Here is a 12,447-nt window from a genome sequence, read left to right as displayed (position 1 = left end):
TTTTCTGGGACTGACTGTGGACTGCATCACATCACTAGGACTGGCTAAATGTTGCAAAATTGAGGAATGCTTCCGAAAAAAATAAGCAAGAAACATGAGAACTGAAATGTGCCGTGATCATACAGAGCTGTTGGGAGCTGCTTGCTGTGTGTTTTGTAACAACATTACTGTTTTTGACAGAACAGTCGCAGGTCAGCAGAAGCAGCAATCCGAAGGCTTGGAACGCAGCCTCCAGGCCACCGCGCATGCGAGCTTTATAAAACGCGCAAGGCTATTCTGGTGTCTACTGGTTCAGCCAGAACTTCCAAAGTGCGACCAGTTCCAAAAACAAGACGGGGAGCTTTTCCAAAACTAAAACTGGAGATCCAATCTCCCTTTCCAAAAACAATTGGATACAGTTGAAGAATGAAATGGTGACTTTTATTACATGTACATTAATTGGGGTGGGGAAGTACAGGCTGAGTAAGGCACCAGCATGGTCTGGGTTACGGCATGTAACCGAATTTTATTCACAGGTTTCTACGCAGATGGCAGGGAATATGGCGTGGATGCAGTCTTTTAAAAGTGATGCAGCAGGCAGCTCAACTAGCACTGTGATCACGGCTCGGGTTCAGATCATGAGTCCGCTTTTGGAATGCTCAGGGTTAGGGATTCTTTTTGCTTTAGCTGGTGGGTCTCTGATCTAAGAGCAAAGCATTTTGTGCACACTTTGAAAAGCATGGCTGCCATTGAGTAGTGGGGAAGGGGTGTGAAGAGAACTCCTGCCTTCTAAAAATGCTGCTTTGGATTTGATATTTAAGTTTTGCAGTCTCTGATAGCAGTAGGACCCAGGCCTGGGAGACTTTTTAACTTTCTCCAGTAATTTATTTAATAAATTAATCTCAATGCAGAATCTTTCTGTCGAAAGCACAAGGGGTATACATCTGCTAGTCATGTAGATCTGAGCTCTCATGGGTAAAAGTTTCATCAAAACTTGAGTGCTGGTTCTAGAAAGTATTAAGCTCTTGAGTGGGAACTCTGATTCATAGTTTCTATAATCACAAATGTGCATACAACAGTTGGTTGATAGGTGGCAAACACTAGATTTCATTAAATCCACTACTGGAGACATATAAAAATTATACATTGGCAGGAACAATGATGAGATGACACAAGCAGCAGTGCTTCTATCGAAGTATTTGACTAATTCCGTACTAGGTCATCGAATGCTGGGGACCACAAGTTGTAATGAGAAACATAGCCCACCCGTCTCCTAGAAAAGGTTTAGTCGTCCGGTATTTGTCGGAGATACAGCCCTAGTGTGTATAGTGATGCAGTTTGCATTCCGTCATAACCTGAGTGTGATGCTGTGATGTGACGGGTTATTAACGGCCTCTTCTATTGTCTTGTCTTCTTCCCTCATTGTGTACAGATGGAAGAATCCTCAGCACAAGTTACTACAGCTGTGGGATCGACAACGCCAGATGTACGAAGCGTGGCGCGATTATTCATTAAGCTTAGAGTGATAGGCAGTGAGGCTTTTTAAAAAGAAATGTATTGAGGGAGCGTTTTGAAGTCACATTTGCGTAGCTACTATTATAAGAAATGCTTTTAACAATTTTTTTTATTTATAGAGCGCTTATGTTAACCTAAATAGTCTTTGAAATCGAAGCTAGATGTGCTACTGTCCAAATGTACCCGTTACGAGCTTTACAAAATTAAATTGCCATATAATTTTGAGGTCCATCTTCAAAATCTATTTACAATGCATGAGAAACAAAATCTGAAGCTGCTGATATTTGTAGAAATGGGTTGTGTTTCCTGAACTGACCTTTTATATATAGACTGAAAACCAGTTGCAGCTTAAAACTAGAGTTTTACCAGCTTTCCACTCCCAAAAAAAAAATGATTGAAGCATCTGTAAAGTATTTGCCTACCGTTCTTCTGTGTACTTCATTTTTTGTCAAGTTTAGATTACCCATCTCGGAACAGCATGTAACTTGGGTACTGCTGAGGACTGTATCTCACTAGTGAATTGAGAGGGAATGCTTCCTTATTCTTAGCCAGGTTTCAGACTCATTTTGCATTGAAGCATTAAAACGAGCAAGGCCCAGAAATGAAGCTTTTCCTCTTGCGCTGCTGCGCTGATCCTGTCAGATGACTGAAATGGTATGGACTGTACAGTAGTGAGCATCTCTGTTCACGTGTTGGAGATGGTGAGGGGAAGAGAACAAGTGAAAATAGTTAGTTTTATCTCCACAAATAAATGTTTGGTGGTGGGGGGGCGGAAATCCAGTACATGTTGCAGTAAAACATCTTTTTAAGAGTTTTCAGCTGTACTAACAAGGCTTGCTCGATACTTGGCTTCTCAGACTGAACAGTGCATTCTTATTCTGTTATAATGTTGGTGGCTGGCTGACTGACTTATTTTAAACTGTGTGTAATGGAAGTTTGATCTTAAACTTTTGAGAGGAGATTCAGTATACTTTTACTGGAATTAAAGGGCGCTACAGAAATAAATGGGTAATATATCTGAAATAATTTAGAACAGGTGGAAAATAATTCTGACTTTTTTTAGTAGTGGAAGATGGAGTTTAATGTATCGTAGTGCAACAAGGCGCAAGTTGGGGTTCCTGAAAATGGGTGCGGAGCTGGTTTGTCCTTGTACAAGCTCAGCAATCTGTACCATAGGATCTGAACCCAAACGTTTTTGTTAACCATTTAAAATGCTCAAGGCTTCGGCTTCTTGTGTTGTGGGCAGGACTGATGGGAAAACACAAGCCTCTGTCTACTAGGGCAACTGGTTCTTTGTCGTCTGTTGTCCATCCAGTCCCAAACTGTTGAACCATTTGTTTAAAGAAAAAGGTCTTTTTGACTGGTTGCACTGAGAATATCTGACGGCCCATCCTGGCTTCCTGACCGGCCCATTAAAATCAATGAAACAAATCCTGACATGTCAGCTCAAACCAAGTTCTTCCTTTTCCTCTTCCTTTCCCAGCCCCCTCTCCATTTCCCAAAATGCTTGTCCTGTAGTTGAGTCTCTACAGGCCTGTTATTTAACACGGTTGTGCACCAGTACCAGTGAAAATTCAGTCATACACCTGGGTTAGTTTGGTTCCTTTATGAATTAACTCTTAATAATTCCCAGCCCCTCCCATAGTTACCTGATTTGAAGCACAGCCTTGCTTTGGATATGACTTCAAGCTTTCGCCCAGTCTGATTCAGCCATGCGAGTGGCCTGCGTGGTGAGGGAGTAGATTTTATAGTGGGGATTGGAAACAATTCCTTTGGTCTTCCAATGTTCATCTGTAGGAAACTTTGGTTCATCCGTGGCTTAGGCAGTCTGACCAAAATGTTGGTAAGGTGGAGCTGAGCATTGCTGGCAGACGTATGGGAGCTGGCCCTGTGCCATAGGATAATGTTAGAGGGGCAGCATGTAAATATGGGGGTGAGAATGCACAATTCTAAGGATTTCTGTTGATGGAAAAAAAATGTTCTTGTGAAATGCCTTTTCCTCCTGTCACAACTTTCTAAATGGTTATTTTAACGTCTGGGCGAGCATGTCTGAATTGATTTTTTTTTCTTCTTTCTTTTGTCGTCTCCCCACTTGCTGCATTATTAGCTCAATGTCTGCTTCAGTGTTTGAACAAAATGGAGAGTGTAGTTGCCAAGCCTAGCAGAGGTTTCCAGGTTCACCCTTTAGACACAACTTCAGCTCTGACCAGGTTGGCCTCGTGCCAGTTCATGGAGTGGCTTGGCATGTGTACAGGCCAATGTCATGATGGAACCATTCTTTTGCTGGGCCAATGATGTCCCATTAGTTTGGCTGATAACACGAGTGGTTAACCTTCTAATTGCCAAAAAAATCTTTTGCCTTGCTGTCTCTGTCCGTTTGAAGGTATCCCACTGTATTTAGTTACGTCACCCTGCAGTGACTACGGATGATATTCTGAACTTGAAGCTACTGGACCAGAAAGTTACACCAGAAGAAACAAATCCTTGTACAATGGCAGATTAACTGCAGCTGACCATAGCAATAGTCTGTTATGGGGTTTGTTTACACATCCAGATTTGATTCTTTAGCTGTCGTAGCCCACAGTAATTCTGGATCATTAACATTTATGCTTTAAAATGGCTAGTTATGTGGGAGCTCTGACAGCAACATGCCTGTACAGCTGTCTCCCTTTTGTAATATGTGACAATTGCAGCAAACTATACATTTCTTCTCCTCTCACTTCCCCCTCATGGTTTGGAATGTAAATGATCTGTGCTGATGGCTCATAACTAAGGAAAAACAACCGAGGGTTGGTTCTGGCCTAACTACAATTTTGTATTCTGGCCCCAGAGGAAGCCTGTAACTTGGCCCAGTCTATTGCGGCACTCCTTTCTTCAGGGTGCATTTGATACAGAAGGCTTGTTTCAGAATGAGTTGTCTGATCAGATTTCAACAATCATATCGACATTATTGTTTTTCCCTTCATTATTCTGATTGCACATTCTAAACTTCTGCAGTCTTTTTAAATACACACTTTAAAAAAAAATCTCTGCTACTCCAGTCAAATTAGCTCTGATACCTGCTATACTTCTGAAGTTGTGATAACCGAAGGCTGCCTAAAAACTGCTAGGCTTATTTTCAACTTCTTTGTTACTTAGAACAGTTGGTTTCCATGAGAAATTACTGATGGCTTCAGTTACATAATCTTATCCAATTGTACATAAATCTTTAAGAGTGCCATCTACAATTTTGAGGCACCCTACTTTCAAAAGGCATCAATTCATTGAAGAACGCTTCAAAAAGTAAGGCTGCTCAAGTCATAGGGTTTTATGCTACAGTGTTCAGAAACAGGATTTCTTTTCATGGGACAAAAGTCTGAGTGGGGACATGATCCAGGCCTACAATGGGTACAAAAAAATATAAGACTCTATTTGACTTGGATTACGAGTGCAGATCTGGACAAACATAAAATTAGGCAGCCTCAAGCGAGGTGAAAAATTAGAAAAACCACATCCCACTCCCCCCCCCAACCACCCTCTGCAGAGTAGCAGATGTGTGGTCGAGTTACTAATAGAACTGCCTTAAAAATAACCTGGGTAAATATCTGGTTAGAAGTGAAGATCACAGAGATAAGTAGAGGCAGGGGTGATAAAATACTCCAATGGAGCACTGTGGTTCCATGCTACTGAAACCATGGGGTGGTGTCCCACCTTGCCACATGAAAGTCTAGATCTGATGTTTCGCTTGATTACCTTTTGGGCTTGGAAGAATTTCTGTGGAACTTCTTGAGATGGAGTACGTTGCTTAGAGTAAGTGATGGAGTGAATTTTACATCTTTTGTGGAAGAAGCGAGCTGGATGGACAGCAATGACCTTATTCCTTGCTTTGCTTTGTGTTATATATGGTAGACAGCATCTGTAATCGTGCTCCTCATAGCTCTCGGCTGCCCAGAACAGGGATGAACTTCAGAAACGATTACCCAGTCACTGTGTAAAGGAAGCAGTAAGGTTAATGGTAAAATGTACCAAGTGCTGACTTCAATTTTAATGTGCTGACCATGTATATTTGCTTTGCTGTGTGGAGTTTTTCCATCCTTTGAAAATCTCCTGATAAATCAGGCGTTCAGAGCCGAGCAAGAGATACTGTAGGTCATTGTGACTGAGTTTTCAATGCGGTAATGATGTTGCTGATTGGCTTTGAAAACAAGTTGGTTTGGTCGATTCACAGAATGAAGCTTGTACTATTATTTTGTCTGTTACCAGTGCAGGTTATGAAAGTGTTTTTTGTTTAAAACGAACATATCCTTATACCAAATGTCATCTGACAAGAGGAGCACCTGAATGTGACTTCAGTTAAATTAAGATATTTCTGAATTACTTAGGGCTGCAATGGAACTTCTGAGAATCCTTTCAACATTTGAGATTTATCCAGGGTATCTAAAAGATGGAACGGGAAAAAAATTGGAATTAATTCATGCGCAAGTTTTAAAAAAAAAAAACTGAGCACTATTGCAGACTGTTCCTCGATTTGCAGTGGAGCTGGATGGGTTGGGTGATAGTTGACTGGTGTGGATTTTGCATATTGTAGTTACCCAAAAAGTGAGCTTTAAATGGGCGAAAGAGTGATTCTTGAATAATGTGAATCATTACAGCCCTAAATCTTTCAAGAGGTAGAACTAGGTCAGATAGGACATTTCTTGTTGCGCGCTTTTTCTTTCTGTTGAGAAGGTGGTGTGTTGCTTTTGCGGAAAAGTAAGACCACAGGAAGCCCCCACGTAACATTCTCCGCTTGGATCTGATCAACAGGGTGTCGTAGTCAATCTTCAGCACAGTTCTTGAGTGGCGACCAAGAACCCTGGGCCTTTAGAGGTGGTCTAGCAGGAGAGTTTCAGGTATTCTACGAATTCCCGGTGACTGATGTTTTTTTTTCATTTTGAGAGAGAGAACTTGTACAAAAACAAAGGATTGGTCTGTTGATGGCTAGCTGGTCTCCTTAACAGAATCTGGTACACTTGGTACTGGTACTAATTTGCTTTCTTTTCAGTTGGAAGGAGATGCTGGAATCCCATTGCGCCTGCGCGCGCTGCAAATTTTAGTTTGTATATGTCTTTCACAAAAATGTTCCTTTGCAGGTCGCGCAGCGTTTACTCAGCGCCTGCGCTAGCGCAGCTTGCTTGCTTTGGTCTCGAAGTTCCATGAACAAACATGACCACGTTATGAAGTGAATATTCAGCCGCTAAAGTGGGGGAGGGGAAGAGAATGCACAAGGGTTTCTGACTTAAACAGAAGTGAAATTTAGCTTGCCCTGTCGACTGTACCCACGGGTGCTCCTCAAGTGGGGGAGGGAGGACGGAGGAGAAAGATGTTTTTCCGACTGAATACTGCTGAATCTTCCTGGTTTTGCTGAAATGTTCATGGAATTTCGCTGCGCTGTTTTTCTTTTCTCCCCTACAGGTGCTTTTGCGCGCAGCCTGTGAAACCGCGCTTGCGAAGAAGCTTGGGATGCACGGCTTCGTCAGCCAGTTAGCCCTCTCCAGACCAAACCTCCTCCCCGAAAATTCCTTCCCCCCCCCCCTCAGAGTTCATTTGGCTTTTAAAAAAAATAATAACTCTTAAAACAAGAAATATTGCATAGTAAGTACAGTAGTTTATATCCTGACTTATTTGCTACTGTAGATACTGGTCGGCATTTAGTGTCACCGTAAAGTGTAGAATGTAGCCCGTAACAGAAATGAGTGGTTCCCCACTTAATCTAGGAACTTTTTTTAAAAATTGATTCCTTCTGGTTGTTAAACTGAGGTTGCTTTGCACGGTGCCTTCAGTAGCAAATGAGTTTAAAATTGGAAAGGTATGTTATGTGGAGCAGATATTGATGTCCAGACTCTGAAGTAGAGTTGTACTGACTAAACTGTTTCTTCTTCACAGCGTTTGTTGCCAATTGAGGGGGCAAATGACCTCTTCTACCAGCCACCACCACCCATGCCTACTTCAAAAGTGTACGCAATCAGGCCCTACTTTCCAAAAGACGAGGTAAGTTTACTAACATATATCTGAATAAAGTTGCTGTTGAAATGCTTTTAATTTTGAAATCTAGTTTTTGTGTATGCGTTCTAATGTAAACTAGACAAACTGTAAATTTGAATTAGGTTACAGTACACGCGGATATATATCAAATAATCCCCACCCCAAACCTCCATAGCCAACTGTGAAACTTGGCATAGAAGTCACAGTGACAGTTTCAAACACAGGGTTACTACGGTTGAGCCAGATCCCTGTCATAGAACCGTAGAAGTTTACAGCACAGAAGGAGGCTATTCACCCATAGTGTCTGTTGGCTCTATGCTAGAGCATCCAAAACGAATCCCCCTACTGTGATCTCTCCCTTTACCCCTGTATCTTTGCTTCAAATATTTATCTTATTTTCCCGTAAGACGCAATGCTCTCTGCTTCAACCAATCCCTGTGGCACAGCATTCCAAAAATCCTCTGTGTAAAGAATTTTCTCCTAACTTCTTTCTTTACTCTTAATACTTTTAAATTGATGATCCCCCTCATTACTGTCACCCCAACTAGAAGTTCTTTCCATATTCATTCCATCCAAACTCTTCATAATTTTAGAAACTTCCATTAAATCTCCTCTTGGCTATCTCTCCTCCAGTGGAAATAGTCCCATTATTTTGCGTCTCTCCTCATAACCTCACCCACACTCTTCCTTCAACATGAGTTGCTACATCAGGAGTAGGAGTCCAAGCATTTTTGTTTAACCTCCATTGTCTGAGAATACAGAGTCCAATTGTAAACTGTGGTTCTATTAAACATTTGAAGCAGAGGGAGGTGTAGTGGGGCAGTGGGATTCGTTTTAGATTTCTCTAGCAAAGACCTGGCACAGATACATTGAGCCATATGGCTTCCTGCTGGGTTGCAGACGTCTCTGGTTCTTGCAGTGACACATGGAGTCTGACTGTGCACTGGCTGAATCAAATCTGGAATGGTCTTGACCTGTAAGCTGGGGGCATCATTGGGCAGGTTTCTGGTATGCTGTTGCTCATCAGTATCTGAGATTACTGTGTTAAGGCTCATCCAGGGAACAGAGATTGCATTGGTAACAGGGTTGCAGTATGTACCAATCTATATACCCGAATGATCCAACACCCTGATATAAGCCATGTAGACTTGCAGGCTTATCCTTTTGTTCTGTTAGTATCAGAAATAAATCTGTTACTGAATGTGGATATCCTTGACTCCTATTTTGGTAAGGAGCAAAATCGTATGGTTTGCTTTGGCAGGACTTCAGACTCCCTGTACCTTTTGAAACAAACCAAGTGGATCAGTCGCCTGCTCACTTGTCTCCGGTGCTTGTTGGTTAAACGGCACAACAGAATAGTGATAAACTCATCTTTCCAGGTAAAAGAATCTAGGAACCTGGAATGCTATGGGATAAAGGATTTGCCCTCAAGGGTACCGTACAGGCAGAAATTGCCACTGATACGAATTTACTTGATAAGTTTGATATCAGATTGGACAGCTACAGTCATCCTTTCAAGAATTGAGACCCTGGTCTTTGTTGAGACTCCAGTACCTATGCAGGTGCCCACCTCTGTTGAAATAACTTCGTTGGGTTGGTCTCCGGATATTGGATCTTTGAACATCTAGTTCAAAGTATTGCAAACACTACTTTAGCATTAAGATTGAGAGCCTTTTCGGATTTAAGAGCGGGCGTGCCGTGATTCAGCTCTTTCTGCAACCAGACAGAGGGGTTTTGACCTCGGCAAGATTACTTTTAGAATATATTTCTGGCTGCAGCTAAGTGCCAACATTCTGGCACTGGCTTCTAAAGACCCTAGAAGGAGTCACTTAGTAAACGAGTTGGACCCAAATTTTTTCTAATAGAACTGGTTGAAAGCTAACTGGTGTTTCCCGAAATGGGAACAGAGAGATAGTCTAGGGGGTTGTGAATTTTCTTAATGCTTCTCGGCCCTCAATTACTTGAGGCTCCTTTCCACCTGAGAGAATCGTGGAACTACATCAATTCTCCCGGTATGGAGCTCATGGAATTCTTGGTCAATAAGATCGCGTCCATCCGTTCAGCTGCCTCGGCCACTTCCCTCCCTTTCCCTAGCCCACCAAGCCAAACTTCCCCTAAGGTTCCCCCCTGCCCTCGCCCTGAGTTTGCACCTTTCTGTAGTTTCTCTCCTTTCTCCGCTCATGCCCTCTCGGAGCTCATCTTGACCTTGAGACCCACCTCCTGCTCCCTTGACCCTATTCCTACCAAACTGCCGACCATCCAACTTCCCTTCCTGACCCCCATGTTAGCTGATATTGTTAATGGTTCCCTTTCCTCAGGTACTGCCCCCCTCCCCTTCAAATCTGCCGTCATCACCCTCCTCCTCAAAAAACCTATCCTTGACTCCCCTTGCAAACTACTGCCCCATCTCCAACCTGCCTGCCCTCTCAAGTCCTTGAACATATTGTCACCTCCCAAATCCGTACCCATCTTTCCAGCAACTCCATGTTTGAATCCCTCTAATCAGGTTTCTGCCCCTCCCACAGTACTGAAACGGCCCTTATCAAAGTCGCATGTGACTGTGACCGTGCTAAGCTATCCCTCCTCATTCTTCTCGACCTGTCTGCAGCCTTTGACATGGTTGCCCACACCATCCTCCTCCAAAGCCTCTCCTCCGTCGTTTGGCTTGGGGGACTGCGCTCGCCTGGTTCCACTCTTATCTATCCAGTTGTAGCCAGAGAATCTCCTGCAACGGCTTCTTTTCCCGCTCTGGCACCATTACCTCTGGAATCCCCCAAGGATCTATCCTTGGCCCCCTCCTATTTCTCATCTACATGCTGCCCCCTTGGCAACATCATCCGAAAGCACCTCAGGTTCCACGTGTACACTGACGACATCCGACGACACTCAACTCTACCTCACCACCACCTCTCTTGACCCTTCCACTGTCTCTCGTTGTCACAACGCTTGTCTGACATCCAGTACTGGATGAGCGAAAGTATTGGGAAGACCAAAGCCATTATCTTTGGTCCCCGCCACAAACTCTGTTCCCTAGCCACTGACTCCATCCCTCTCCATGGCCGCTGTCTGAGGCTGAACCAGACCGTTCGCAACCATGGTGTCCTATTTGACTCTAAGATGATCTTCCGACCGCATATCTGCTCCATCATCAAGACCACCTACTTCCACCTCCATAAAATCGCCCGTCTCTGCCCCTGTCTCATCTGCCGAAACCCTCATCCGTACCTTTTGTTACCTCTCGACTCGACTATTCCAGTGTTGTCCTGGCCACCCATCTTCCACCCTCCATAAACTTGAGCTCATCCAAAACTCTGTTGACTGTCTCCTAACTCGTACCAAGTCCCGTTCACCCATCAGCCCCTTGCTCGCTGACCTACATTGGCTCCCGGTCCAGAAATGCCTCGATTTTAAAATTCTCATCCTTGTTTTCAAATCCCTCCATGGCCTCGCTCTTCCCTAACTTTGTAATCTCGTCTAGCCTTACAGCCCGCTGAGATCTTTGCGCTCCTCCAATTCTTGCCTCTTGTGCATCCCCGATTTTAATCGCTCCAACATTGGTTGACGTGTCTTCAGCTGCCTAGGCCCTAAGCTCTGAAATACCCTCCCCAAACCTCTCTGCCTCTCTATATCTCACTCCTCCTTCAAGATGCTCCTTAAAACCTACGTCTTTGACCAAGCTTTTTGTCACCTGTCCTAATATCTTATGTGGCTCAGTGTCAGATTTTGTCTGTGAAGCGCCGTGGAATGTTTAACTATGTTAAAAGCGCTATATAAATGCATGTTGTTGATTTGCGTGGATGCAGTTATGATTAGGACAGGAGGCAATTGGATTACCCTGGGCCCAGACCTAGTAATAGGTGCTGCAGGCCACTGTTCCTTAATCCTGTCTAGTGCCTTATTGTTTCAGACAATGCACCAGTTCTATTGCTAAGGTGGTTTCCTTTCATCGTGTAGATGGGATAATAAAATAATAAACATACTGAAGGAGAAAAAATGGCAAGGCTGTCCCTTAAATCAGATCTAAATTAACATGTCTATTGTGGACAACCTATCTAACATTCTGGGGAACAATTCTGCAGGCTTCGCTCCTCTGCAAAGGTAAATCAGAATATCTCATCAAATCCCATGCCACGTACCTTTTACTAGCTCTCTGCTGTGATATGAGCTACAGAAATCATGGAATGTCATGGCATTTGATCAGTTATGATCCATGTTTCTAAAGGTGTTAATGGGCACATTATTTGCTTCAGCTGGGAGTTTATTCACTATTTTTGTGTTGAAAAATTCCTGCTAATTTTGCTTTGTGTTACTTGAAAATAAGTCTAGCTGTTTGTACCCTTTTGTGGTAATCCCTTAATGCCCGTCTACCATTCCTTAGTACATTGGTAGACTGTCACCCTCATAGAGTCATAGAGAGTTATACGGTACGGATAGAGGCCCTTCGGCCCATCGTGTCCGCGCCGGCCATCAAGCCCTGTCTACTCTAATCCCATATTCCAGCATTTGGTCCGTAGCCTTGTATGCTATGGCATTTCAAGTGCTCATCCAAATGCTTCTTGAATGTTGTGAGGGTTCCTGCCTCCACAACCCTTTCAGGCAGTGAGTTCCAGACTCCAACCACCCTCTGGGTGAAAAAGTTCTTTCTCAAATCCCCTCTAAACCTCCCGCCTTTTACCTTGAATCTATGTCCCCTTGTTATAGAACCCTCAACGAAGGGAAAAAGCTCCTTAGTATCCATCCTATCTGTGCCCCTCATAATTTTGTACACCTCAATCATGTCCCCCTTCAGCCTCCTCTGCTCCGAGGAAAACAAACCCAATCTTCCCAGTCTCTCTTCATAGCTGAAGTGCTCCAGCCCTGGTAACATCCTGGTGAATCTCCTCTGCACCCTCTCCAAAGCGATCACATCCTCCCTGTAATGTGGCGACCAGAACTGCACACAGTACTCCA

The 12,447-nt window shown here is 43.5% G+C and overlaps 1 protein-coding gene across 4 annotated transcripts in view; it reads left to right on the top strand.

Annotated features, from left to right (window-relative positions):
- The window catches only part of oga (O-GlcNAcase), a 57,677-nt gene that overhangs the window by 30,664 nt on the left and 14,566 nt on the right, over positions 1-12,447 (top strand). For 2 of the 4 annotated variants that reach the window (XM_068001985.1, XM_068001982.1), the window contains exons 11-13: positions 1,412-1,465; positions 6,280-6,365; positions 7,399-7,503. In XM_068001985.1, coding sequence (XP_067858086.1) covers positions 1,412-1,465; positions 6,280-6,365; positions 7,399-7,503 — 245 coding nt within the window. Of the gene's footprint in view, positions 1-1,411; positions 1,466-6,279; positions 6,366-7,398; positions 7,504-8,758; positions 8,877-12,447 lie in introns of all 4 variants that reach the window. The other 2 variants (XM_068001986.1, XM_068001983.1) reach the window with 2 other exon arrangements.

Source organism: Heptranchias perlo, chromosome 21, assembly GCF_035084215.1.
Source record: "Heptranchias perlo isolate sHepPer1 chromosome 21, sHepPer1.hap1, whole genome shotgun sequence".
NCBI lineage: Eukaryota > Metazoa > Chordata > Chondrichthyes > Hexanchiformes > Hexanchidae > Heptranchias > Heptranchias perlo.
Note: the sequence above shows the minus strand (reverse complement) of the source record. Positions and strands in the feature narration are given on the sequence as shown.